Here is a 27,636-nt window from a genome sequence, read left to right as displayed (position 1 = left end):
TTTACTGAAAGGTGATTTTTTTTTAACCACTGTCTTAAATTATTTTACATGAGTATTAATTAATGTCTTACATCTGCCAATTATTACTCTAACAGCTACTACAGTAAGCAAATTTAAGAACTTCTATGGACCTTATACATTAATATAAGCATTACTCTGCTAATAAATCTGACAATATATAAATTCAGTCAGTACTAAAGAAATGAAGAGTTTAAATGCTATTTAAACATCAAGACATCCTTTCCAAATATACCAATGCTTAACGAAAACACAATTAAGGAAACAAGACCAAAGCTGAGGTTACTGCTGTCAGTTGAAAAATAACTGCAGCCTATAAATTCTTTTAGTTCCTAAAGATAATAGTGAATGAATAAAGTGTGTATGAGACATGCGCACGCGCGCACACACACACAAAGACGTGAATGTGTAAATGTGTAAGAACATAACTACTCTTCTGTCTCCACAAATTCAGAATTGATGCTTTTAAAACAAAAAAATTAGCTTTCTAAAAAATAATGTTTCTGAGTTTATTCTCAATTTACAGACCAACTATTTCTAGACATGACACAAATATCAAATTATTTCAAGCACAAAAATTTATTTTTATGGATAGTTTCCCTCTGCAGAACCAAACTGAAAAAGCAGCTACCTAGTTAACATGAAAAATTTATTGCATGTAAATTGTTTAGAAGTAAACTATATCCTCAAAACACAGCATACTCTTTCTTGAAGAGTTCTTAAATTTGGATTACTAAAATTCTGTAAATAGATTAATGGTCTACTTTCTTCAATTGAAAATTCTGCAAAAGACATCACTTAAAGATTACTTTCATATTTAAATCATTTCATATTATGTAACCTAAAAATATCAGTCGATACCTTGAATGCCTAACATTTCACTTCCACTTTTTCTGTAATGTATTAAGATTTGAAGGAACTGACCAAACTTGGCACTTTAAGACACTAGGAGGATATTATGAAAAGTTTAATCTGCAGTTCAGACCACAGAGCAGAGGTCAAAGAGAAAGCTCTTCTGGATCTATCCATGAATTTCAACAAAACAGCTGTTGCAGGACTTCATTCTCAGAGCAAGACTGAAAATTCAAGAAACCACTAATTTGTACAATTTCTCTGGAAAGTTGTAAATGTCACGCTGAAGCAAAGAAATATAAATTTTTAAATACAGTAAGTTTATTAAATCCTATGGGCTCATACATAAAAACACCACCACCATGAAGAACATAAATAGCAAGTTTAATGATTATATAAAATATATTCAGGGGTAAATGCTACAACACTCACTTTAGATCTCATAGGCACCCAGAAGAACTGGAACAATGCATCCTCATCGCCCATGTGTGGACAAACAGCCACAAAGAACCACAGCTAAGACTAAAGCTGGCTGTTATTTGAAGACATCAACAGGAGGCTTCTGGAAATCTTAACTGTGGTTTCTTAAAAAAATTTTGAGTAGCACATGATGCAGAGATCTGACAAATACCCTTCCTAACCCAAGGCCACATGCATGTCCAGAAACTCACCTGTGTTATACTCCTTCAACTGCAAGTCCTTTACAGGCGTGCCATCAGGAGTCCGAAAGGCATTAAGAATCTGCAAGAATACGGTGTTTACACTAATGACACAAACCATTATCTAACACTGAATATTTAACTTTCCCTTTTTGTTTTTATTCTATATAATTTAAAGCAATCATTACTTTATAAAGGCAAAATTAACCCATGCATACTCTAGGCACTCAAAACTGTTAATGAGTAGAACATAATTATTAAAAAATTCCTGGGGCGCTGGGTGGCTCAGTCGGTTGGGCGGCCGACTTCAGCTCAGGTCACGATCTCGCGGTCTGTGAGTTCGAGCTCCGCGTTGGGCTCTGGGCTGATGGCTCAGAGCCTGGAGTCTGCTTCCGATTCTGTGTCTCCCTCTCTCTCTGCCCCTCCCCCATTCATGCTCTGTCTCTCTCTGTCTCAAAAATAAATAAATAAACGTTAAAAATAAAAATTAAAAAAAAAAATTCCTAAGTACGTAAAAAAGGCAGAAAGAGCATAACTGTCAAGAACTTGAGCTTTGAAATCAGACTGCCTACATTTCAAGCCTCTCCTGCTCTCTTGCTGTGTAACTTTTCAGTGCCAAGTTTCTCATCTGTTAAAGAGAAGATGATGCCCTGGGCTCAAGTCAGTAGAGGGCCATGGCACTTAACTCCCTCACACCTAGTCAGTTCTTTTCCTCATCTTCAAATGGATTGTTCTCTCCCAGCAGTCAGGCTTGGCTCAAATGTCATTTTCTTAGTGATGCCTTCCCCAAATACCCGATCGAAAACAGCCCCTACCCCAGTTACGCTCTACACCTTTATTTATCTTCAGAGCATTTATCACTACCTGAAATTATGGGGTTTTGTTTACTTTTTTATTATCCATGGAGGCAGTGACTTTACAATATCCACTGCTATATTATTCAGTGCCCAGCATATGCTTAATATTTGGAGGGAATGAATAAAGAGTACCTATTCATAAGGTACTGTGATAATTAAAGAACTAATGCGTGTAGACATCACGTGATGCCTGGCACAGAGTAAGCAGTTTGCTCTTCTTATTGTAATATTCTGACCAGATTTCCCTGTAAATTCAGCTATAATTTAGTCAGCCAGTCCTTTAACAATGACGAGTTAGGCAGCTCCCAGTTCTTACTGTTGTAAATAAACTGCCTCTTTATGTATGCAATCCAATCCTCCCTCTTAGATTATGCCCTAAAGGATGATTATCAGGTCCGAGGACAGCAATTATTTGTCAAAATTTTTTGTTTGTTTGTTTTTAACAAACCCCACCTCAGTGAGTGAATGTATAACTGCTGAAACCTAAATAAGTTCTATGGATTGTACCAAAGCCAATTTCCTGGTTTAGCTATTGTCCTTTAGTAATACAAGACGTTAACCCTACAGGAAGGACACCCAAAACTTCCATGTACATTTCTTTGCACCTTCCTGTGAATCTATTAACTTTTCAAAATACAAAGTCAAAAAACATTTTTTTAATTGACAGAAAAAAAAAAAGGAAAAAGAAGAAAGAGGCTTACCTCTTCTTTTGTGGCATTTTCAGGCACCCCGCTTAATCGAATAAGCTTGCTTGGTTTCTCCTCACTTGGGCCAGTCCTATAATCTTGATCCTTGAATCCACAATAAAAGATTATTTCAGAAATGAGTATATGTTAGTATGCAAATGAAAGTGAAGGTAAAATACAGGTTCTTAGGAGCAAAATCAAAATGACTTGCATCATATAAGGTATGAAAAACTGTAATTTTCTCTATTTTTTTGAGTTCCAAAATTTAATTTCAAATCATTAGTATATAAGTGTGCTAAAACCAAGGCTCACTGAAGAGTCTTGAAATATAAAGCAGAGCATTAAGAGAAACAACACTGAACAGGACTTATAATTAAGGAAAAAAAATATACTCTCAAAAATATAATTTTCTTTTCCTGAATGAGAAAATAGAAAAAATTCTTAAACCAGATGCCATTTGTCAAAGATGTCAACTATAAACAAATTTCAGAACAAGACCAAAAGATGTCATCTGACCATACAACTTAACAGTACAATTCAGAGAAATACACGTTTTCCATATTCACAAAAGCCTTAACTCCAATGTCTTCTACTCTTGAAAATATCATGAACGATAAATTATATAGTCAATCAGCTCTAACATTCTCAAAATCCATTTGGTTAGCATGTCTTAGGATTACTGTCCAAAATAACAGTAACCTGAGTACAGATGAGTAAAGTCTATTTCAAAGATAATATTTGCATTAACCAACTGCAAACATAACTCTCTTCTCTTAGATTATATATGTTAAATTATAGATTATATATATTGAAATTCAACAATTAAGTTAATTAAGTTAATTGTAAGAATATACCTGCAATATTACCATCACTTCCTTACGACTAGGAAGACTCCTAGGTATTCTGTATATCCTAAATGAGTTTAAACAAAAAAATGGACCCTACGGTGCCTAGGTGGCTCAGTCGGTTGACTGTCCGACTCTTGGTTCTGGCTCAAGTCATGACCTCCAGGTTTGTGGCTTCAAGCCCTAGGTAGGGTTCTGAGCTGATGGCACGGAGCCTGCTTGGGATTCTCTCTCTCTATCCCTCTCTATGCCCCTCCTCTGCTTGCTTGCACAGATGAGCTCTCTCTTTCAAAATAAATAAATAAACTTAAAAAAAAAAAAAAAAAGAAAAAGAAAATGTTCCCTAAATAGCCACAAGGCCTGACTAGCAAGAATTTAGAGAACCAACTCCCAAAGACATACTTTCTAACTAAATTATCCCAATGCGTTTCAATCAGCACCATAAAGCAAAATAAGAGATACATGAGCTGCTCTAGAGATGTACATTCCATTCTTGAATATACATTTTGGGTTTATTTTTTTTAAGGATTTTATTTTTAAATAATCTCTACATCCAACCTGGGGCTCTAATTTACAACCCTGAGATCAAGATTCACATGCTCTACTGACTGAGCAAGCCAGGAGCCCCCCCAGGACCAAGGATCCTGGACTCTACACTTCATCCAGCAGAAAAGCAATCTACTCCATTAACATACCTGAAGGTCCCGTTGGGCATCTCGGGAAGTTTTGCCCTCTGGAAAAGACTTGCTCTGGCCATAGCCAAATATTTGGCTTCCTGGCAGCCTGTGATCCACATCACGGTACTCCATGCTTCTGTAATCAGTGTCTTCCCGGCCAAGAAAGTCCAGACCACCTTCTTCTTTAAACACACCAGCATCTGAACTCTGTTGCTCACTTCCAGAAAGCTGTGACTTGTCTTGGTCTTGAAGTGGACTTTCGCTGTTCTGAAAGTCCGATGAAGACTCATGTTCAAAGGCTACATCTTGTTTTTCTCCTTCTCTTGTTTCTGAATGTTCAAATTCTCCTTTCTGAATGCCAAAAGCAGGCCTTTCTGTTGTATGGTCATGTGTGGATTCTTCTCTCTTGTTCACGTTCATACCAGAATGTTCTCTATCTTGTGTAGAGGGTTGTATGTAATCCAAAATATTTGGATCCACAGAGGGCATCTCCCTATCTTTAAACTCCATACAAGGTCCCACCTCTCTGCTCCTAAAATCCTGATCAGTCCTGGACCGGTGTCTACCTCTGAAATCTGAATGTGGCGTATCCCTGTCCCTAAAGTCTAGATCACTAGTACCTGAACCTCGGCCTCTAAAGTCCACCTGTGTTCCGTCTTTGTCCCTGAAGTCCAAATCAGATACATCTCTATTCCTAAAATCAGAACGGGACTGATCTCTGGCCCTGAAATCCAAATCCGACAAATCTCTTCCCCTAAAATCTGCATGGGATCCATCCCGGCCTCTAAAATCTAAATCATAAGTGCCCCGGCCCCTGAAGTCAGATGAAGGAGCATCCCTACCTCTGAAGTCAACAGTGTGAGCATCCCTGTCTCTGTAGTTCATGTGAGATGTCTCCCTACCTCTATAATCCATAGAAGTACCATCTCCACCCCTATAGTCCATAGGTGGTCCTTCTCTATCCCGAAAATCCCCAGAATGTATGTCCCTACCCCTGAAGTCCAACTGTGATGAATCTCTGTTCTGGAAATCAGAAGATGAAAAATCTCCCCCCCTGAAATCATGTCCAGGTCCCTCCCCTCCTCGATAGTCACCATGCGGTCCGTCTCTAGCGCCATAGCTGAAAGAATGCTCCTCTACATTTGCAAAGGGAGGCCCCGAATGCCCCTGGAAATCAAAGGGAAGTGAATCTCTGCCAGGAAAGTTGCCAGAGTGTCTCTCTTGAGCATGACTCTTAAGGGGAGGAGGAGGATAATCCCTGTTCCACCCGGGAGCAAACCTTTCTTCTTGGCTCCCACTGTAGAAACAAAGACAGTGTTATTCATATTGTCCAGAGAGTTTGAAATCTACACACCAGCATATTCTTCTCTAATCACAGCACATTCTTCTGCAAACATTTTTTTTTTTTTGGCAGAGTTCTGTAACAAGGTCCTAGATCTGCAGAAAACAGCAATGTTTTGCTATTTTAAGACGAAGTGGCGGAGTAAACTTTTATGCTCCCATTTCAGAACACGAGGAAAGTCAACACAAGGTTTTCAACATGACTGCTGCAGAAAAAGCTTTCACCCAGTCCTGCAACAGGGAAAATCCGCAACACCAGATAAGCTAGCAATGGTGACACACTACAAAAATTTCCATTTCCTACAGCCAGGGAACTTAGAATTCCAAGATCAACATGATGATTCCTATACATCAAATAAATCAATGCACCATAAATGTATGACAGTAAATTTTAGGCAGTGTCTTTCTCATTTCAGCATACAGGGATAACATTCCAAAATATTTGATTACAGCTACAGCATGGACACTACCTAGATCAGAATGAATGCAGGTCCAAAATGAAAGAACACTGGCTGTATATCACCAGCAGGAGAACACAAGTGTATACCAGCTGAGCATCAGCCCTGGCTGTATCTAAAATCCAGTTCTACAGTGGCTCCACCTAGAAGCGCTCTCACCTGGGTCCTAATATTAATACTATCCAAGAGTATCACAAAAGGCAGCATGAAATCATGCCACGAAGCGTTCATACATCAACCTAGCTAAGCAACAGCATCCAGAAGCTTAATGCTGAAAGGGACTTAGAGCATTAGGCCTTCAAGTATTATCTCCAAGTCCGAAAAGCTGATATTCCAGAATCTAATGCCTCATGCTATTTTTTAATAGTAATAAAATATATTTTAAAAATAAGCAAAGTAAATATTAAATTCACATTCTCAGTTTACAAAACTCAAGAGATAAATGAGAACTGCTCTAGTCTTTCATTCTACCCAAATCTTTCCTAACCATCAGACCATTTTACATGCTTTGGCTTTGGTAAAAGGGAATTTAAATCTGCAATTAGATACCTAGATCCTAAGCTTGAGGGGAAGGAGAGAGCATGAAAAAGGAAAACATGAAATGATCTGAAGGGTTATCTGCTATTTTGCAGTAAAACAAAAGTATTATATTAGGAAATCAAGTCCAAATCAGTTATCTTCTTCCAGAATATATAGGTTCTATTATATGACCCTTCTGAGCACAGACTACACCACCAGAGAAAGACTTGAAGGACACTCAGTTCAGGAGAAACAGTTACAAGGCCAAATCCTTTCTTAAAATAATAGGATTTCAACAACAGTAACCTGAACATTAGAATGATGTATATTTAATGGATTTCCAGAACATGATGATTTCTATTAGCTCCCATTAACATTAATTATGTCTATGTGGTTCATCATAAGAGGAGCAAGTTTAAATGTTCTTCATAATACAGTATTGCACTAAAACTGATGCATTACCACTAACTCTAGTGCTTTATTTAAAATCATCAAATCCCAATAATTACCTTACAGTAAGCCTCAGTAGACACTTATGGGTGCTGAGGCATCTAAATCTACATGTTTTCTGACCAGAATGCATCTAACACTGTCTTTGAATACTGCCCTAAGATTATCTTACTCTCTTAAGTTGGGAAGATCAAATTCATCTAGAGTAACCTACCCCTACCGTACTTTAGGGTTCTTAGAACTGTATTTTATGCAAGATACAGTTCTATTAACGTAAAATAGCAGCGACTACAAAAGCCATTTTCAACCAAATAAGATAAAACGTAAGAAGTTAAAATGAAAGAATCATTTTCCTACAAGATTATCTTTTTTAAAATCCAGAGCATAAGTCTTCCAAAAACTTATGCTATATAAACTATGTCTCCCTTTTAGTCAAAGATCTTAAAAATAGCATGTAATAACTTATTTAAAATGAAGGTGGGGAAATATGACAATACATTTCATATTTAAAAAAAAAGTAGTAAAACTGATTTCTGGTTACAGAAGGAAAAAAAAATGAAGGTGGGGAAATAGAATTTTAAATAATAAATTGGTGAAAAGAAAAATGTTCTGAAAACTTTTTTTTTTTTAAGTTGTGCAATAGAGCTAAGGTTACCCAACATTTCTTGAGGCTTATCTAAACAATCTAAATTAGGTTAATTTGTATAAGAAACAGCCTTATTTACAAAACAGTCATCCATAAATATGGGTAGAAAAGGATAAATTACAATCTAAATATTTAAAAATGTTAAAGTATAAACCCACTGATCTAGATTAGGGATTGGTGAAGTTTACACAAAGAGCCAGACAGTATTGATATTAGGCTTTGCAGTCTTGATCACAACTATTCAACTTTGCCATTGTGGCATGGAAGCAATCATAGACAATTCAGAAACAAATGGCTGTGTTCCAATAAAACAAAAGTGAGCTGCAGGCTATAATTTACTGACCACTGACACACACCTTAAATTTTAAAAGGAAAAACATACCCAGCATCACCACCATTGCTTTAATTTAAAGACCACTGAGCAGAAAGACCCCTATCATTTAGTATGTATGAAACACTAGCTTTACTAAATATCATATGGATTTAAGAAACCCAGTTCTCAACCTAAATTTTTCATTGGAATCCCAAGCTTCAGAATAGTGAGAACACTTTTTGAATTTGCATGATACATTTTGCAGATTGCCAATCCAAAAGAAAATTTACTAGTAACAGAAGTTTCAAGGGAACATCAATATTTTTTAATGTGTAATTTTAAAGGTTGGATTTCTTTGCCATACACAAAGTAAAACCATAAAAATCACATTCCTTTGGCACCTTATCGTCAGCACAATGCAAAGGTTTTAAAAATACAATCATGAGTATTTATTATATTGGCTATAAAAAAATTAACTCCCTGCAAATCTAAAATATAATCTACTACTAACTGAATGGTACTACTTTCTCAACTTCTCTTTGTACCCAGTAATCCCTAACATTGAAATGTACCTCAGAAAATTGCATTAAGTAATTTTTTTTTTCCTGGTAACTATTTTGGTAACTGAAACACAATGTGCTGTGGGCAAAACATAGCTCTGGATTCTAGACATAAATTAGTGAAATTAATAAAATGTTTATGTACATATATAAATGTTTACATACGTTTTTGCTAGCTTTCCTTTTTAGCCACATTATGTATTACTTTATTAAAAGAAACAGAAAAATAATGATCAGGGGATAATTTTTTAATATTTAAAAAAAGTGCTAAGGGGCACGTGGGTGGCTCATCCAATTAAGCGTCTGACTTCAACTCAAGTCACAATCTCACAGTTCATGGGTTTAAGCCCCAAGTTGGGCTCTGTGCTGACAGCTCAGAACCTGGAGCCTGCTTTGGATTCTGTGTCTCCCTCTGTCTCTGCCTCTCCCCTGCCTATACTCACTCTTTCTCTCAAAAATAAATAAACATTAAAAAAAAAAAAAAAAGAAAAAGGCACTAAAACACAAAACACTTGGTAAGCTTGGTATTCAACCTCACAGTCACTTTGGAAAGGACCAGAAATTTTTTTTAAGTTTGTTTGTTTGTTTATTTATTTATTTAATTATTTATTCAGAGAGAAAGAGAGAGACAGAGACAGAGAGAGACAGCATGAGTGGAGGAGGGACAGAGAGAGAATCCTAGGTAGGCTCTGTTCTGTCAGCAAGGGGGCATGAACTCACAGCCCTGAGATCATGACCTGAGCTGCTCTGGTTTTTTAAAAATAACAGAAACTATTTAAAAAATTTCTAGGGGTTCCTGGGTGGCTGAGTCAGTTAAATGTCTGACTCTTGGTTTCAGCTCAGGTCATGATCTCATGGTTGTGAGATGAAGCCCCGAGTCAGGCTCTGCACTGGGCATTAATGAAGCCTGACTGAGATCTCTCTCTTCTGCTCGCTCGTGTGTGTGTGTGTGTGTGTGCGCGCGCGCGCGCGTGCGCGCTCTCTCTCTAAATAAATATACAAACAAACAAGAGCTGTTTTTGTACAAAGAAAATATTCCCCTTTATGGCAGACCAAAAAATGTCATCATTACAAAATTTCAGTGTTCAAATTTCAAGACTTACCGAAAAGGTCCTGTTCTGTTAGCAGATCGAGAATCCCCCCACATCTCTATGTCAAGAGGGCCCAGTAAATAGATCCTTTTGCTACCAAACTGTGTGGTTATAGTAGTACCTGTATATAACAAACCACAAAAAACAAACACATTAGAACATGAAGTAAAGGCTAAACTAATTTCTGCCACCCTGGCTTATCAGGAACAACAGCAGGGATATTTTTAGAAGTCACTTGTAAACATTTACTCAATACATTAAAAATATTTTTTTAGAGCAAGAGAGAGAACGCACAAGAGTAGGGAAGAGAAAGAAGCAAAGAGAGAGAGAGAAAGAGAGAAAGAGAGAAAGAGAGAAAGAGAGAGAGAGAGAGAGAGAGAGAGAGAGAGAATCTCAAGCAGGCCCCACTCTCAGTGCATAGCCCAATGCAGGGCTCAATCTCATGACCCTGGAATCATGACCTGAGCCAAAATCAAGAGGCAGACACTCAACCAGACTAAACCACTAAGTGCCCCAAGAAATTCACTTTTAAATATGTGTACCCTGGGGCATCACAAATTTCTCAATGTACTAAGAATGCTTTACACTTACTAAATACTTACTAATTTTTCCAGCATCCATTCACCTTCCTTTTTGGAAACAGCATCTCAACATCGACACCATTCTCAGTCTGTGGTTGAGCCCACACAATCCAGCCTGGCAAATTAGAACAGTCTACCGCCCTCATCACAGTGATTGCTCAAAAAATGGCCATGTACTGGGGGTCTGGGTGGCTCAGTTGGTTAAGCATCAGATTCTTGATTTTGGCTCAGGTCATGATCTCACAGTTGTGAGATCAGCCCCAAGTCAGGGCTCCACACTAGGCATGGAGCCTGCTCCCTCTCCCTATGCTCCTCCCCTGCTCCTGCTCCCGCTTTCAAGCTAGCTTGCAAGTTTGCTCTCTCTCAAAAAAAAAAGGGGGGCGGGGGCATGTACTAAGATGTACCACTATGGCATAAACATTATTTTGAATTAAAAGAAATCAAAACCTAGCAGGAAAAACTTTTTATCTCCTTCTTAACTGCCTGATTGTACAGGAAGAGAGCAATTAAGAGAGATTCCTCTTTACCAAAAAACTTATCTGCATAATAAGGCAAACTTTGTTTCTCTTCTCACCTTTCTGCTAATGGTCTTCCTCCCCTTTGTACCTTAAGACCACTACCCTTCTCCTTATTCAGTATGTCTTACAAACCTCTTGTTGCCATACTGCTTTGAGAATTTCATGTCTGTATGGATTCCTCATATGTATGACACTAAATTTAATTTTCTCCTGTTAAAAAATAAAAAAAAAAAAATTAAAATGGGCATGTAACCCAAGGCAAGCTTAGAAGCCATCTCCAGGATTTTTGCTGCAGCTACTAAAAAAGATTAAGGGACACCTGGGTGGCTGATTCAGTTAAGGCTCCAACTCTTGATCTCTGCTCAGGTCACTGACCTCGCAGTTCCCGAGTTCAAGCCCCACATTGGACTCTGTGCCAACAGCACAGAGCCTGCTAGGAATTCTCTCTCACTCTCTCTGCCCCGCACACATGTGTGTATGCTCTCTCTCTCTCAAATAAACGTCAAATAAATAAATACATACATACATACATACATACATACGATGCAAACTTTCATTACATTGGATTTAGCAATGGCTTTTTAAAATGACACCAAAAGCACAAGGAAAAAATTAAAAATAAAGTGGACTTCATCAAAATCCAAACTTTTACACAAAGTACACTACCAAGAGTGAAAAAACAATCCACATTTCAACAAAATGGCAGATGAGGAAGTTCCAAACCCTCATTCTTCCACAGAAACATCAAAAAACAGCAGCAAATGGCTGAACCAGCTGTGATGGAGCTTGGAAAACAGCCAAAGGTGTACAACAACCAAGAGACTGTTCAATCAAGAAAAATCTCTTCAAAATAATAGGCAACTTTTGTGGTGTTTTTACTCATCCCTATCCCACTCACCCTTGCATGGCAGTGGTTCTGGTCTTGAAAAAGTGGCAGCCCAGGGACGCCTGGGAGACTCAGTCGGTTGAGCATCCGACTCTTGATTTCACCTCAGGTCATGATCTCAGCATTTTTGAGCTCCATGTCGGGCTCTGGGCTGAAAACTCAGAGCCTGCTTGAGATTCTCTCTTCCTCTCTCTCTGCCCCTCTCCCCGTACACGCTCCCTCACTCGGACCCTCTCCCTCCCTCCCTCCCTCTCTCTCTCTCAAAATAAATAAATAAACATTAAAAAAGAAGAAGAAGAAGAAAAAGTGGCAGCCCAGTTCCCTCCCTCAAATCAGAGGGAAACCTGATTTGCAAATTACTGAGTATATCTGTTCTAATCTATTTGGGAGATACCTGATATTAGCAAGCACTGCTAATAAAAGCTGCAAAACCTACTCAAAGATAATGAGGAAGTTGGGGTGAAAACACTTTGAGAAATTACAACATTTCAAAGCAACAGGTATATGGGAAAATTTAGAAAACTACACACACACCCAGGCAACACACATGATGCGACAAGACCTGAAAAGACCTTTAACCTTTCACCTCAGATTGATCCCAATGCCCAGAGGAAGGCTACTAAATGTTGAAGGAGTGCCCCAGCACAGAGCCACTCTGCAAAAACACAGGTGGTTATACATTTTTCTGCTTTTCTCTTTTTTTGTTTTTGTTAGTGTGTTTTGTTTTTTTTTTTTTAATTTTTTTTTTCAACGTTTATTTTATATTTGGGACAGAGAGAGACAGAGCATGAACGGGGGAGGGGCAGAGAGAGAGGGAGTCACAGAATCGGAAACAGGCTCCAGGCTCTGAGCCATCAGCCCAGAGCCCGACGCGGGGCTCGAACTCACAGACCGCGAGATCGTGACCTGGCTGAAGTCGGACGCTTAACCAACTGCGCCACCCAGGCGCCCCTGTTAGTGTGTTTTTTGTTTTTCATTTGTTTGAGCTTCTGGCATACACAGAAATCTTGGTCTAAATATTAGATGAACATGAGCTAAAGGAACACAGACATCAGTGATCACATACAAGGAATAGTCTTGGCAAAATAGTTTAGAAAAAGCCTCAAAACAGACTACCACAGCCTTCAACAATCAAAAAAAAAAAAAAAAAATCCGTAAACCCCAACAAAAGGGGAGAATGTGATTTTCAGAGTTATCAAATTATGATGCCCAATTTTCAATAACAAGGAAAAAAATCACAAGACAAAGAAATAAGAAAATGTGGCCCATTCAAAGAAACGAAATAAATCAACAGAAACTATCTCTTAATAAACCTAGACATCAGATTTACTAGACAAAGACTTTATGGCAACTATGTTAATTATGCTTAAAGAACTAAAGGAAACCAGGAAAACCATGTATAAACAAAATGAGAATATTTATGAAGAGACAGAAATTTATACAGTGGAATAAAAAAATAAATTAAAAACCCTGGAGCTGTAATTACAACAAGTGCAATGAAAAGTTCACTAGAAGGGTTCAAGAGATTTGAGCAGGCAGAAAAATTAGTGAATTTGAAGACCAGCCGGTTGAAATTATAAAGTCTGAAGAACAGAAAGAAAAAATAATGAACAAAGGTGAACAAAACCCAGGGGGCCTGGAAATACCATCAAATGGACAATGATTATGGGAGTCTCAGGAGAAGAGAGATAGAGAAAGGGCAGAAAGATTATTTGAAGAATGGTCAAAAAAAAAAAATCCACCAAATGTTATGAAAGATATGAATATATAAATCCAGGAAGCTAAATGAAGTACAAGTAGGATAAACTCACATTAAGACACAATATGATCAAACTGTCAAAAGACAAAGAATTTTGGGGGCACCTGGGTGGCTCAGTCAGTTAAGCTTCCAACCTCGACTCAGGTCATGATCTGTTTGTGAGTTCGAGCCCTGCATCAGGCTCTGTGCTAACAGCTTAGAGCCGGGAGCCTGCTTCAGATTCTGTCTGTCTGTCTGTCTCTCTCTCTCTGCCCCTCCCCAGCTTGTTCTCTGTCTCTCTCTCTCAAAAAATAAAGAAAAAAAAACAATAAAAATAAATTTAAAAATAATTTTAAAAAGACAAAGAATTTTCAACGCAGCAGAAGTGACAAGACCCTCAATAAGATTATCAGCCATAAAAAAAGAAAAAAAAAGATTATCAGCTAATTCCTCATTAGAAACCTTAGAGACCACAGAGCAGTAGACAATTTATTAAAATACTAAGGGTATAAGTGAAGAATCAGTAAATTCTACTTCTGAAACCAGTATTACACTATACGTTAACTAGAATTTAAATAAAACTTGAAAAAAATATTTAAGTAAGTAAAATACTAAGGAAACATAAACTGTCAAGAATTTTTTTTTTCATTTTTAGAGAGAGAGAGTGCATGCGCACAAGTGGGGGAGAGGGATAGCGAGCGAGAGAGAGGAAGCGAGAGAATCTTAAGCAGGCTCCACCCACGACCCCGGGATCATGACCTGAGCTGAAATCAAGAGTTGGACACTCAACCAAGACACTCAGTCACTCTGTCAATCAAGAATTCTATATTTGAGAAAACTGTCCTCCAAGAAATGACACATTCCCAGATAAACAAAAGCTGAGGGAGTTGATTACCATTAGATGAGCCCTGCAAGACATGTTAAAAGGAGTTCTTCCAGTTGAAATTGAAAAAGAAGCTAAATAGTAATCAAAGCTATATAAAGAAATGAAGATCTCTGGTAAAGATAAATACAGGGGCAATTACAAAAGCTAGTATTATTATAACTTTGGTTTGTAACTCCACTTTTTACTTTCCACATTATTTAAAAACAATCTCTCAAAAATAAACAAACATTAAAAAAATTTTTTTTGACCCAGCAATCGCACTATTAGGTATTTATCCAAGGGATACAGGTATGCTGTTCCAAAGGGGCACATGCACCCCAATGTTTATAGCAGCACTATCGACAACAGCCAAAGTATGGAAAGAGCCCAAATGTCAATCGATGGATGAATGGATAAAGAAGATGTGGTATACATATACAATGGAGTATTACTTGGCAATCAAAAAGAATGAAATCTTGCCATTTGCAACTATGTGGATGGAACTGGAGGCTATTAATTATGCTTAGCGAAATTAGAGGAAGACAAATATACAACTTCACTCATATGAGGACTTTAAGACAGAACAGATGAACACAAGGGAAGGGAAGAAAAAATTATATAAAAACAAGGAGGGGGACAAAACATAAGACCTCTAAATATGGAGAACAAACAGAGGGTTACTGGAAGGGTTGTGGGAAGGGGGATGGGCTAAATGGTTAAGGGGCATTAAGGAATCTACTCCTGAAATCACTGTTGCACTATATGCTAACTTGGATGTAAATTAAAATAAAATAAAACTTCAAAAAAATATACAGTACAAAAAATTTTTTAAACATTTTTTTTAATAAAAAAAAAAGTCAAGACAATGGAAGCAGCAGCTTCTGCCAACCAGGAAGCAGCAGGTGAGTTCTCAGAATCACTAATAAAATCACTGAGGGAAAAAGAATGTCTGGTTTATAATAACCCAGATGAATGGGTCCTACTCCAGAAAGAAAAAAAAAAAAATGCCACAAGGGACATCTATCATTAAGGAAGAGAAGAGAGCACCAAGATATAAGGCAGGGAAATATAGGCTAACTCTACTGTTTTGAGTCAAGCTCATGAGCTGTAAAGCTGCTAACCCCTGAGCCAGTCTTCTGGTTATACAACAAGAAAGCCTGAACAAGAACACTTTTTCTGGATTGGTTCCACTGATGCTGAGTTCCTGAAGTCTGGAAGTACCTTGCTGGTAAGAACTGACTTTTAAAGTCCTTTTCACATTGGACAATGCCCTTGACCACCCAGAACCCCATGAGTTCAAAGCCAAAGGTGCCAAAGTAGTCTACCTGCCCCCAAACACATCTTTAATTCAGCTTTTAGATCAGGGAATCATAAGGACCTTTAATGTTTATTAAACATGGTATTCTATGGAAAGGACTGTCAATGCTATGAAAGAGAACCCTGACAGAATATCATGAAAGTCTGGAAAGATTACACCACTGAAGATGCCATTGTTACAGAAAAAGCCATGAAAGGAGGTGCCTGGAAGGCTCAGTCAGTTAATGGTCTGACTTCAGGTCAGGTCATGATCTTGTAGTTCCTGAGTTTGAGCCCTGCATCAGGCTCTGCACTGACAGTGTGGAGCTTGTTTGGGATTCTCTCTCTTTCCCTCTCTGCCCTTCCCCAACTTACACTTTCTCTAAATAAAACAAACTTTAAAAATATAAATAAATAAATAAGCCTGTTGTGTGTCTTTGTATGAAAATATAATAACTGTATGGCAAGAGCCATATGAGATGTTCTGTGTCGTCACCCAAGTATTCATGGTGTAGAACATCATGTGCAAGACTTGTATGAAGTGGACAGTCTATCCTTACATAGGCATAATGTGAGTGACATTTAACAGAAAATTAATAATATGTTAGTTTTCTTGCTATCTTATAACATTTTTTTCAAAGAATTACATTACCATACAGTATGCCTCTCTCTCCCATAACTGGAGAAACTGCATTATCAGCCTATCATTACAGGTAAATATTTTAAAAATCTAACAGTGTTTCCAATACTATATTATGAATATGACTGTAATACTGTATGCCACAAAAATTTTATAATGATTCGTTCATTAGTGTACAGGCTAGGCTACCATAAAGCAATCATATTGCTGCTTCCTTGGTGCCACTGCATGAATCATCAGTACCTGTAAATAAATATGAATTTTTTATATATTCTTTTTTTAAATGTTTAAATGTTTAAATGTTTTTGAGAGAGACAGAGCGCATATAGACAAGGGGCAGAGAGAGAGAGAGAGACACAGAATCCAAAACAGGCTCCAGGCTCTGAGCTATCAGCACAGAGTCCAACAGGGGGCTTGAACTCACAAACAGTGAGATCATGATCTGAGCCGAAGTTGGACACTTAACCGACTGAACCAACCAGGCGCCCTATTATCTTTTTGTTTTTGATATCTACTGTTAGTAATATGTATAAACATCTATACTGTTTTTATCATATAAGTTATGATAATACTGATAAGGTTACTATTGATAAAAAGACAATATTGATATAGGTACTAACAATTCATTTTTGTAAACAATTAAATAGATGGTATTGATTAAAAAAACAGTACTATGTATATTTTCTCTTCCTGGAGATTTTAATAATATTTTCTCTCTAGCTTACCTCATCCTTAAGAATACAGTATATACTGGAGTGCCTGGGTAGTTCAGTTGGTTAAGCAGCCTGTTTCAGCTCAGGTCATGATCGTCCCACATCAGGCTCTGCACTGACCACACGGGGCCTGCTTTAGATTTGCTGTCTCCCTCTTCTCTCTGCCCCTCACCTGCTCGCACTCTCTTTCAAAAATGAACATTAAAAAAAAAAATACAGCAGCATATAATACATATAACATACAAAATATGTGCTGACTTTTTCAGTTGTCAGTAAGGCTTCCAGTCAACAATAGGCTATTAGTAGTTAAGTTTTGGGGATTTAAAAATTATACATGGATTTTCATCAGTGCATGGAGTTGGTGCCCCAACCCACCATGCCATTCAAGTATCAACTCCATATGCTGTGTATATGCTGTATAACTGTATAAGCTGTATATGTTTAAAGAGACTCATTTTAGATCCAAAGACACACATAGGTTGAAAGTGAAAAGACAGAAAAGATATTCCATGCAAATAGTAACCAAATGAAAGCTGAGGTGCTAGATTAATATCTGACAAAATAGACTTTTTTTTTTTTAATGTTTATTTTTGAGAGAGAATGACTGCACGCACACACGTGTGGGGAAGGGGCAGAGAAAGAGGGAGAGAGTGAGAATCTCAAGCAGGTTCTGCAGTCAGTGCAGACCCAATGTGGGACTCGAACTCATGAACCGTGAGATCATGACCTGAGCCAAAATTCAGAGTCGGATGCTTAACCAACTGAATCACCCAGGCACCCCTCAGACAAAACAGACTTTGAGTCCAAAGTTTATGAAAGACAAAGGATGACATCAGATATTAACTAAAAGGTTCAAAATATACAGCAAGAAGATAAATCATAAATATTAAGCACCTAATAACAGATTCTCAAAATATATGAAGCAAAAACTGAAAATGTGAAGAGAAAAATCAACAGTTCTCTAATAACTGGAAATTTCAAACCCCACTTTCAATAATCGGTCAACCAGACAGAATAAAAGGAAATAGCTTAACACAATTAGAGATCTAATAGACACAAACAGAACACTCTATGCAAAAGTAGCAGAATCACATCTTCTCAAGTGCACCCAGACTAGTCTCCAGGATGGACCATTTGTTAAACCACAAATAGGTCTCAATAGACATAAAAAGATACCGGGGCACCTGGGTGGCTGTCGGTTAAACATCAGACTCTTGGTTTTGTCTCAGGTCATGCATGATCTTGCGGTTTCATGTGTTCAAGTCCCGCATCCAGCTCTGCACTGAGTGCAGAGCCTGCTTGGGATTCTCTCTCCACCCCACCCCTTCCCCACTCACACTGTCTCCGTCCCTCACGACATAAATAAATAAACTTAAAAAAAAAAGATACCATTTAAGTATCTTCTCTGACCAATGGGGATGAAGTTAAAAGTCAGTAACATAAGGAAAACTACAATTCACAAACTTAAAAAAAATTTTTTTTTTATTTTTATTTTTATTTTTTTCCAATGTTTATTTTTGGGACAGAGAGAGACAGAGCATGAATGGGGGAGGGGCAGAGAGAGAGGGAGACACAGAATCGGAAACAGGCTCCAGGCTCTGAGCCATCAGCCCAGAGCCTGATGCGGGGCTCGAACTCACGGACCGTGAGATCGTGACCTGGCTGAAGTCGGACGCTTAACCGACTGCGCCACCCAGGCGCCCCCAAAATTTTTTTTTTAAATGTTTATTCATTTTTGAAAGAGAGACAGCACAAGCAGGGGTGGGGTGGAGAGAGAGGGACACAGAATCCGAAGCAGGCTCCAGGCTCTGACCTGTCAGCACAGAACCCCACGCGGCTCAAACTCACACCATGAGATCATCACCTGAGCTGAAGTCGGATGCTCAACCAACGAGCCACCCAGACACTCCCCCCCTTTTTAAATTTTTTAAATGTTTATTCATCTTTGAAAGAGAAAGACAGAGTGCAAGCAGGGGTGGGGCAGAGAGAGAGAGGGGTACAATTCACAAACTTTTAAATACATATTGCCCCTGACTTTCCAGTTCCTCTTCTAGGAATGCATTCCCTAGAAACTTACAGTGTGAGGTGACATATTTACAAATGCACATATTGCAGCACTGTTTATAATAGCAAAAGATTATAAAATCTAAACGTACATCAATTGAGTATACTACACTATTAAAATACCACGCAACTCTCAAAAAATAAGGTAGCTATGCTAGTTGATCTAGGATGTTATTATACATTAAGTTTTAAAATATGTGCAAAATAAGTATTTGTAACATCATATCATTTGTGCAAGACAGAAAAGAATACAGGCAAACTTTGGAGATAGTGCAGATCTGGTTCCAGGTTACTGCAATAAAGTGAATATTGCAGTAAAGTGATTGAAATGAATTTTGTGGTTTCCCAGGGCATATAAAAGTTATGTTTACACTGTACTGCCATTTATTAAGTGTGCAATAGCATTATGTCTAAAAAAACAATGTACATACCTTAGTTAAAAATACTTTATTGCTAAAAAATGCTAACCATCATCTGAGCTTTTAGCAAACTGTAATCACTGATCACCATGACAAATAATAGTGAAAAGTATGAAATACTGTATCACCAGAATATGATACAGAGACAAAATGAGCAAATACTGGTGGAAAAATGGTGCTGATAGACCTACTCCACTCAGGGTTGCCACAAACCTTCAATCTGTATAAGATGCAGTATCTGTAAAATGCAACAAAACAAGATATGCCTGTATATATAACAAAGTTCGAGGACTCAAATTTGCAGATTATAAAACTTAATATAAAGTTACACTAATCAAGACAGTGTGGCACTGGCATAAGGATGGCCGTAAGATCAGTGGGACAGAATTCAGAGTTCAGAAATAAATCCTCACATTTAGGATCAAGTATTTTAGACAAGAGTGCCAAAGACCATTCAACAAAGGACAGTCTTTTTAACAAATGGTACTAAGACAACATGTCACCAAACACAAGAATGAAGTTGGACCCCTGTATCATGCCATTTATAAAAATTAACTCAATGGGGCACCTGGGTGGTTTAGTCCTTTAAGTGTCCAACTCTTGATTTCAACTCAGGTCATGATTTCATGGTTCATGGGATTGAGCCCCATCTTGGGCTCTGTGCAGACAGCACAGAGCCTGCTTGGGATTCTTTCTCTCTCTGCCCCTCCCTTCCCTGTGCTCCCCCACCTTAAAATAAATAAACATATTTAAAAAATTAACATAAAAGGGGGGCACCTGGGTGGCCCAGTTGGCTGAGCGTCCGACTTCAGTTCAGGTCATGATCTCACTGTTCATGGATTCAAGCCTCGCATAGGACTCTGTGCTGACAGCTCAGAGCCTGGAGCCTGCTTCGGATTGTGTCTGCCTCTCTCTCTGCCCCTCCCCTACTCATACTCTCCCTCCCTCCCTCTCTCTAAAAAACAAATGAACAGTTAAAAAAAAACGTAAGAAAATTTTTAAAAATTAAAAAAAAACTGGCATAAATCTTTATGACCTCAGAGTAGGCAATGGTTTCATAGATAAGACAGATATGAAAAATAACAAAAGGAAAAATAAATTGGCAATCATCAAAATTTAAAACTTTAGTGCTTTAAAAGATACCAAGAAAGTAAAAAGGCAGCTCACAGAATGGAAAAAAATGTGTGCAAATCATATACTCAATAAGGGATTTATAGCTACAATATATAAATAACTTTTAAAATAAGTGTTTATTTAGAGAGACAGAGAGAGAGAGAGAGAACGCACATCAGCGGAGAAGAGGCAGAGAGAGGGACGAAGATAAGAATCCCAAGTAGGCTCCACACTGTCAGCACAGAGCCTCACACAGGGCTCGATCTCAACTGTGAGATCATGACCTGAGCAGAAATCAAGAGTCGGGTGCTTAACCCACTGAGCCATCCAGGCGTCCCTATATAAATAACTTCCATAACTCAATAAGAAAAGACAACCCAATAAACAAAATGGGAGAAGGGCATGAGTAGACATTCCCCTAAAGATGACATACAAATGGCCAACAAGCATAGGAAAAAAGTTCAACATTACCCATAAAGGAAATGCACATCGAAACCACAATGAGATACCACTTCACATCCACTAGAGTGGCTATGAAAAAAAGGTAAGTTGATGAGGATGTGGAAAAATTAGAATGCCCATACACTGCTGGTGGGAATAGGGCGAAAGATTTGTGAAACCATCTAGTAATAGTTCCCTCCAAAGTTTTACTCAGGATGGATGGAGTTCTTACAGACAGGCAGTAATTCAGCATAGCAAGTGGTTATGGGTCTTGGGCTGTAAAGATCTCAAACTGTTCTCAAACTTTAAATAGGCAAAAACTGTTGAGCTGCAGGCATGAAGCCAGGGCCACTTCCGGTAAGCAGAACTGGCAGTGGAGAGTGAACCCAATGCCAAGTCAAAGCTTTAAACGCTGAAGCTTATCAGATCCCAGCAAAAACACTGGTTGATATATGCATAAAGACAGGAGCCAAGAAAGTCAAAATCTACTAAGGAGTGATAACAAGTTACCTACCATGTCATTTAACCCTGAAAATAAATGATATTACAACATCAATTCCATACAAACTGTGGCTGGCCATGAACCGTCAAGTGGGATTGAGAAGGGCCTACCACCTCAACTGCCTAGATCCCACTCCAACACATGCTACTCACCAAAGGGACCTTTGGTGAATTCTGAAGACTAGCATATGAAACCAATGCAGTTACAGATCTGGATAAGTAGTAAATAGTCAAATGAGAGTTTTGGAAGACTGAAGTGAAAAATGGTTCCATATGAATAGCGGTTGAACAGGGTCGCTTGTTCTGGAGATGGTGAGCATTATACTAAGCTTTAGGCTATACTCCTAGTGATACTCTTCCCTCAAATCCTTTAAGTTCAACTTTGCAATCACACTCCCCTAGAACCTAAAGACTGGTTTCCTGGAAGCTGTTTGGCAGAAAAGCCTCCCCAAGGTAGGTCAGCATTCTTTATGGTTGGAGCTATGATGGTAGCTGATTATTTTCAAGCTTCCTCCGCCTTTAATAAAAATATTCTTGGCAAATGCTTCCACTCTGGTCCATCTTGCAAAAGTCCACGAATTTCACCTCTAGCAACTTAATTCCGATACCCAGGACCATCCTTTTTAATCATGACTTCAGTTCCAAAAGCCAACAAAGCAGAACCAGAAGTCCTATTCTATTAGTGTATCTGCCGAATGCAGCAGCTTGATCCTGCATCAAACACTCTAATTTTTCCAAAGTAAATGCTTTGAGTCTCAGTTAAGAACATTAAGGGGGCATCAACAGTCAATGGTTGGTCTAAGCACCTACCCAAGTAAGACCCAACCAGAGTTGTTAAACAGTAGCAACTTTAATATGCACTATGGGAGATGGAATTAGTGACTGGTGGCAGCACCCATGTCCCTCACAAATTTTCCATTTAAAGATTTAAATGTATTGGGGCACCTGAGTGGCTCAGTTGGTTGAGCGTCCGACTTCAGCTCAAGTCATGACCTCACGGTTTGTGAGTTCAAGCCCCACATCAGGCTCTGGGCTGACAGCTCGGAGCCTGGAGCCTGCTTCTGATTCTGTGTCTCCCTCTCTCTGTCACTCTCCCCCTCACGCTCTCTTTCTCTCAAAAATAAATAAACATTTTTAAAAAATTATTTTTTTAAATAGGACTAAGCTTTAAAAAAAAAAAAGATTTAAATGTATTAATTCCAATTATGAGGCCTCTAAAGAGTCTCAGATTTGGAATGGGGAATTTACATGCCTGCTGCCATCCCTAGATTTGACATCTGTTTCTCAGTCTCCTTCTCCAGAACCATATCCTGATTCCCCTTTGATGGCACTTGCTTTGCCTACCATTACCCTACACTTACAAGCTAATTAAAAATGGATCAGACATAAATGTAGAAACTCCACTATGAAGCTTCTAAAAGAAAACACACGAGAAAAAAAATTTTTTTTGAGAGAGAGAGAGAGAGAGAGAGAGAGTAAACGAACACACCCTGATGGCGAGAAGGGCAGAGGAGACAGAATCTCAAGCAGGCTCCATGCCCAGCACAAAGCCCAAAGCAGGGCTCAATCTCATGACCCTGAGATCATGACTTGAGCTGAAATCAAGAGTTGGATGCTTAACCAAATGAGCCACCCAGGTGCCTCAAGATAAAATCTTTTTGAGCTTGGTATCAACAGAAAGGATCCAGAAAGCATTTATAAAAGAAAAAGATTAAAATTAAAACCTGTTCCTCAAAAGACACTGCTTAAAAATAAATAGGCAAACTAGGGAAAAGGAGTAAATATTTATAACACATATCTGACAAATGCTTACTATTATTAGTCATAAGGAAAACAGAAAACCACGAGATACTAGTACACACCCACCAGAACTGCTAAAATTAAAAAGACTTACAAAAGGAAATAAACAAGGATTTTCAGCAATCAGAACTCTTATACATTACTGGAAAGAATGTAAGATGGTACAACCACTTTAGAAATTGGTCTGACAAACACTACCCTATGACACAGCAATTTCACTTCTAAGTACAGTATTTACATAAGTGAAAACAAAAAACTTGTACAAAAATGTTCACAAAAGCTTTATTCATAATAGCTTAAAAATGAAGTCAACCCAAACATCCTTCAAAAGATGAAATAAACACATACAGATTGATGTTCTGAGGGTTTCTGGGGTAGTGTACTTTATATAGTTAGATTTCAAATAGAGAGATGCCTTTTTGGTAAACTGGAGAGAAGGATTAGTAGAAAGGGGAGGTGGAAAAGGAGAACCAGTAAGATCCTTCTTTTATAAAAGTTATTTTTACAGGGGTGCCTGGGTGGCTTCAGTTGGTTAAGCATCCAACTTCAGCTCAGGTCATGATCTCACGGTTACTGAGTTCAAGCCCCACAATGGGGCTCTGCGCTGACAATGTAGAGCCTGCTTGGGGTTCTCTCCTCCCACCCCAGCTCCTCCCCTACTCACGCTTTCTCTGTCAAAATAAACTTTAAAAAACTATTTTTACAAATTGTTATACATATAAAATTTACCATTTTAACCATATTTACGTGTACAATTCAGTGGCATTATGTATCTTCACACTGTTGTGTAACCATCATCCCCATCCATCCAGAGAACTTTTTTCATCTTCAAAACTGAAAATCTGTATTCGTTAAACAGTAACTCCTCATTCCCCTCTCAAACCGGCCCCTGGAAACCATTCTATTTTTTGTCTCTGATTCTGACTACTCTAAGTAACTCATAATATTAGTGGAACCATACAATATTTGTCCTTTCGTGAGACTGGCTTTCTTCACTTAGCTTATCTTCAAGTTCAGCCACACTGCAACATCTATTAGAATTTCATTACTTATTAAGGCCGAGTAATATTGCAATGTATGTATATACCACATTTTGTTTATCCATTCATCCACTGATGGACATTTGGGTTACTTCCATCTTTTGGCTACTGTGAATAATGAACCTGGGTGTACAAATATCTCTTTGAGACCCTGCTTTCAATTATTTTCGACATATACCCAGAAGTGGAATTGCTGGATCATATGGTAATGTTTTTAATTTATGAGGAATCACCACACTGTTTTCCACACCAGTTACATCATTCTACATTCCCACCAACAGAGTACCCTCAGTCATGGACTGAACTGTGTCTCGCCCCCCCTCCCCCATTCATATGCTTAACTCTCAGCTTCAGGTGGCCCAGTATGTGAAGAGAAGGCCTTTATGGACATAGGTTTAAGTGAGGTCTTAAGAGTGGGACCCTAATCCAATAGGTCTGATGTCAGAGGAAGAGATACTACAAATGTATGCACAGAGGAATGTTTGTGTGACAACACAGCAAGAAGGCAGCCTTCTGCAAGCCTCACCAAAACCCAACCCTGCTGGCACCTTGATCTTAGAATGGGAGAAAATACACTTCTGTTGTTTAATTCACCTCATCTGTGGTATCGTGGTATAGCAGCCCTACCAGAATAATACAAGCTTCAATTTCTCCACATCATCACCAACACTTGTTATTTTCTGTTTTGGAGGTGTTTTTGTTTTGACAATGTAGAGCCTACTTGGGATTCTAACAATCAAAATGGTTATTTTGATAATCACCATCCTAATGGGTGTGAAGTGGCATCTGTCATTTTGATTTGCATTTCCCCTAATCATTCATAATGTAGAGAGTCTTTCCATGGGCTTATTGGCCATCTATATATCCTTCTTTGGAGAAATGTCTATTCAAGTCTTTTGCTCATTTTTAAATCAGGCCGTATTTTTGTTGTTGTTGAGTTTAGAAGTTTTCTGTATATTCCAGATGTTAATTCCTTATCAGATATGTGATTTACAAATATTTTCTCCCATTCTGTGGGTTGCCTTTTGACTCTGTTGCCAGTGTTCTCTGATGAAAGGTTTTTCATTTTGATAAAGTTCAATTTGTCTACTTTTTATTTTGTTGACTATGCCTTTGGTGCCATTATCGAGGAGATTATTTCCAAATCCAACTCAAACATGTTCAAGGTGGTAATAGGTTTTTCAGCATTTTAGGGGGGGTAAATTTAAAAAAAAATTTTTTTTAATGTTTATTTATTTTTGAGAGAGACAGAGGCAGAATGCGAGTGGGTTAGGGGCAGAGAGAGAAGGAGACACAGAATCCGAAGCAGGCTCCAGGCTCTGGGCTGTCAGCACAGAGCCCGACGCAGGGCTCACAGACTGTGAGATCGTGATCTGAGCCGAAGTCAGACACGTAACCGACTGAGCCAGCCAGGCACCCCAAATTTTTAAAATTTTAAGTGGTCCAAGAATAAAAGGGTTTCAAGACCACTGGCCTAGTGTATGTATTTTAGAGTCAGAATGCCTGGGTTTCGAGCAAAACTCCAGTTTTCTGGTGCTCAGTCAGTTAAGCAAGCGTCCAACTTCAGCTCAGGTCATGGTCTCATGGTTCACGAGTTCAAGTCCCATGTCAGGCTCTGTCCTGACAGCTCAGAGCCTGGAGCCTGCTTCAGATTCTGTGTCTCCCTCTCTCTCTGCCCCTCCTCTGCTCATACTCTGTCTCTCTCTCTCAAAAATAAATAAACGTTAAAAAAAAATTAAAAACACTCCAGTTTTCTAACTATTGCACCCGTGATAAGTTGTTTAATTTCTATATGCTTCAAAGCTCTCCTATACAATAAGAATAATGGTACCTACCTCATATGATTACTATCAGGAGTAAATGAGATCATTGCATAAGAAGCAATCATATTCATAGCCCCATTGTTCACAATAGCCTCAAACTGGAACAGTTCAAATGTCCCTCAACAGGTGAATGGATAAACACAACGAGATACAACCATAAAAAGGAATGCAACAAAATGGATGAACCACAAAAAACAATGCAAGTGAAAGAAACCAGGCATAAAAGACTGAGAACTGTGTAACTCCAATTACATGCAATCTCTAGAAAACATAAAACTACAGAGACAGAAAGCACATCAGTGGATGCTAGAACTCGCAGTTGGAGTGAAATGAAAAGTGGAGATAAACAACAAACAGGAACTAAAGATTATTTTGAGGTGTTAGAAATATTCTAATTCTGAACAGCAGTGATGACTATATCAAACCGAACACACACTGTGGAGGAATTTCATGATATGTAAACTACATCCCCAAAAAAAGAGTTTTGAAGAATTCTAAAACAACGTTTTAAATATTATTACTGCTACTATGCTCTGGTATTTAAAATCATAATAACATTGGGGCACCTGGGTGGCTGAGTCAGTTAAGTGCCTGACTCTTGATTTCAGCTCAGGTCATGATCTCAGGGTTGTGAGATCAAGCCCCGTGTTGCACTGGGCTTGGAGCCTGCTTAAGATAGTCTCCCTCCCCCTCCCCCTCCCCCCCCCCCATGCACATGCTATCTCTCTTTAAAAAACAGTTTTTTTAATAAACTAAATCATAGTAACATCAAGCTGGAAAGGACCTTCCTGAGTATGTCTATTCCTACTCCCGGAAATGAGAGAGAGAAAGATAAGCATAGCTGAGTGCTGTGTCACAGTTAAGCATTTTACATGGATACTCTCCTTTAATCACAAATCCTCTATGGGGTAAACTCTGTTACTATTCCCACTTTATAGACCATGAAGCTGAGACTCAAATAGGTTGAGAGACTTGCCCCCAAACAATGTAACTGATATGAGGAAAATATACAAACTCAAGATCACTTGATTCCAAAGTCAATGCTTAGAAAAAACCATCCTGGGGCATCTGGTGGCTCAGTCTAAGTGTCTGACTTCAGCTCAGGTCATGATCTTGTGGTTCATGGGTTTGAGCCCCATGTCAGGCTCTCTGCTGTCAGCGCAGAGCCCACTTCAGATGCTCTGTCCCCTTCTCTCTCTGCCTCTCCCCTGCTCTCTCTCTCAAAA

At 38.5% G+C, this 27,636-nt stretch overlaps 1 protein-coding gene across 7 annotated transcripts in view; it reads right to left on the bottom strand.

The window, feature by feature from the left end:
* Positions 1-27,636, bottom strand: part of RBM6 (RNA binding motif protein 6) — a 105,854-nt gene that overhangs the window by 73,865 nt on the left and 4,353 nt on the right. For 2 of the 7 annotated variants that reach the window (XM_043590441.1, XM_043590440.1), the window contains 5 exons: positions 11,204-11,281; positions 9,985-10,093; positions 4,613-5,891; positions 3,088-3,177; positions 1,542-1,611 (listed from right to left, as the gene is read on the bottom strand). In XM_043590441.1, the coding sequence (XP_043446376.1) occupies positions 1,542-1,611; positions 3,088-3,177; positions 4,613-5,891; positions 9,985-10,093; positions 11,204-11,216 (1,561 nt within the window). In that variant the 5' untranslated portion in view covers positions 11,217-11,281. Of the gene's footprint in view, positions 1-1,541; positions 1,612-3,087; positions 3,178-4,612; positions 6,167-9,984; positions 10,095-11,203; positions 11,282-27,636 lie in introns of those variants that run through there. The other 5 variants (XM_043590443.1, XM_043590442.1, XM_043590444.1 and 2 more) reach the window with 4 other exon arrangements.

The sequence above is a fragment of the Prionailurus bengalensis genome, chromosome A2, assembly GCF_016509475.1.
Source record: "Prionailurus bengalensis isolate Pbe53 chromosome A2, Fcat_Pben_1.1_paternal_pri, whole genome shotgun sequence".
Lineage (NCBI taxonomy): Eukaryota > Metazoa > Chordata > Mammalia > Carnivora > Felidae > Prionailurus > Prionailurus bengalensis.
Note: the sequence above shows the minus strand (reverse complement) of the source record. Positions and strands in the feature narration are given on the sequence as shown.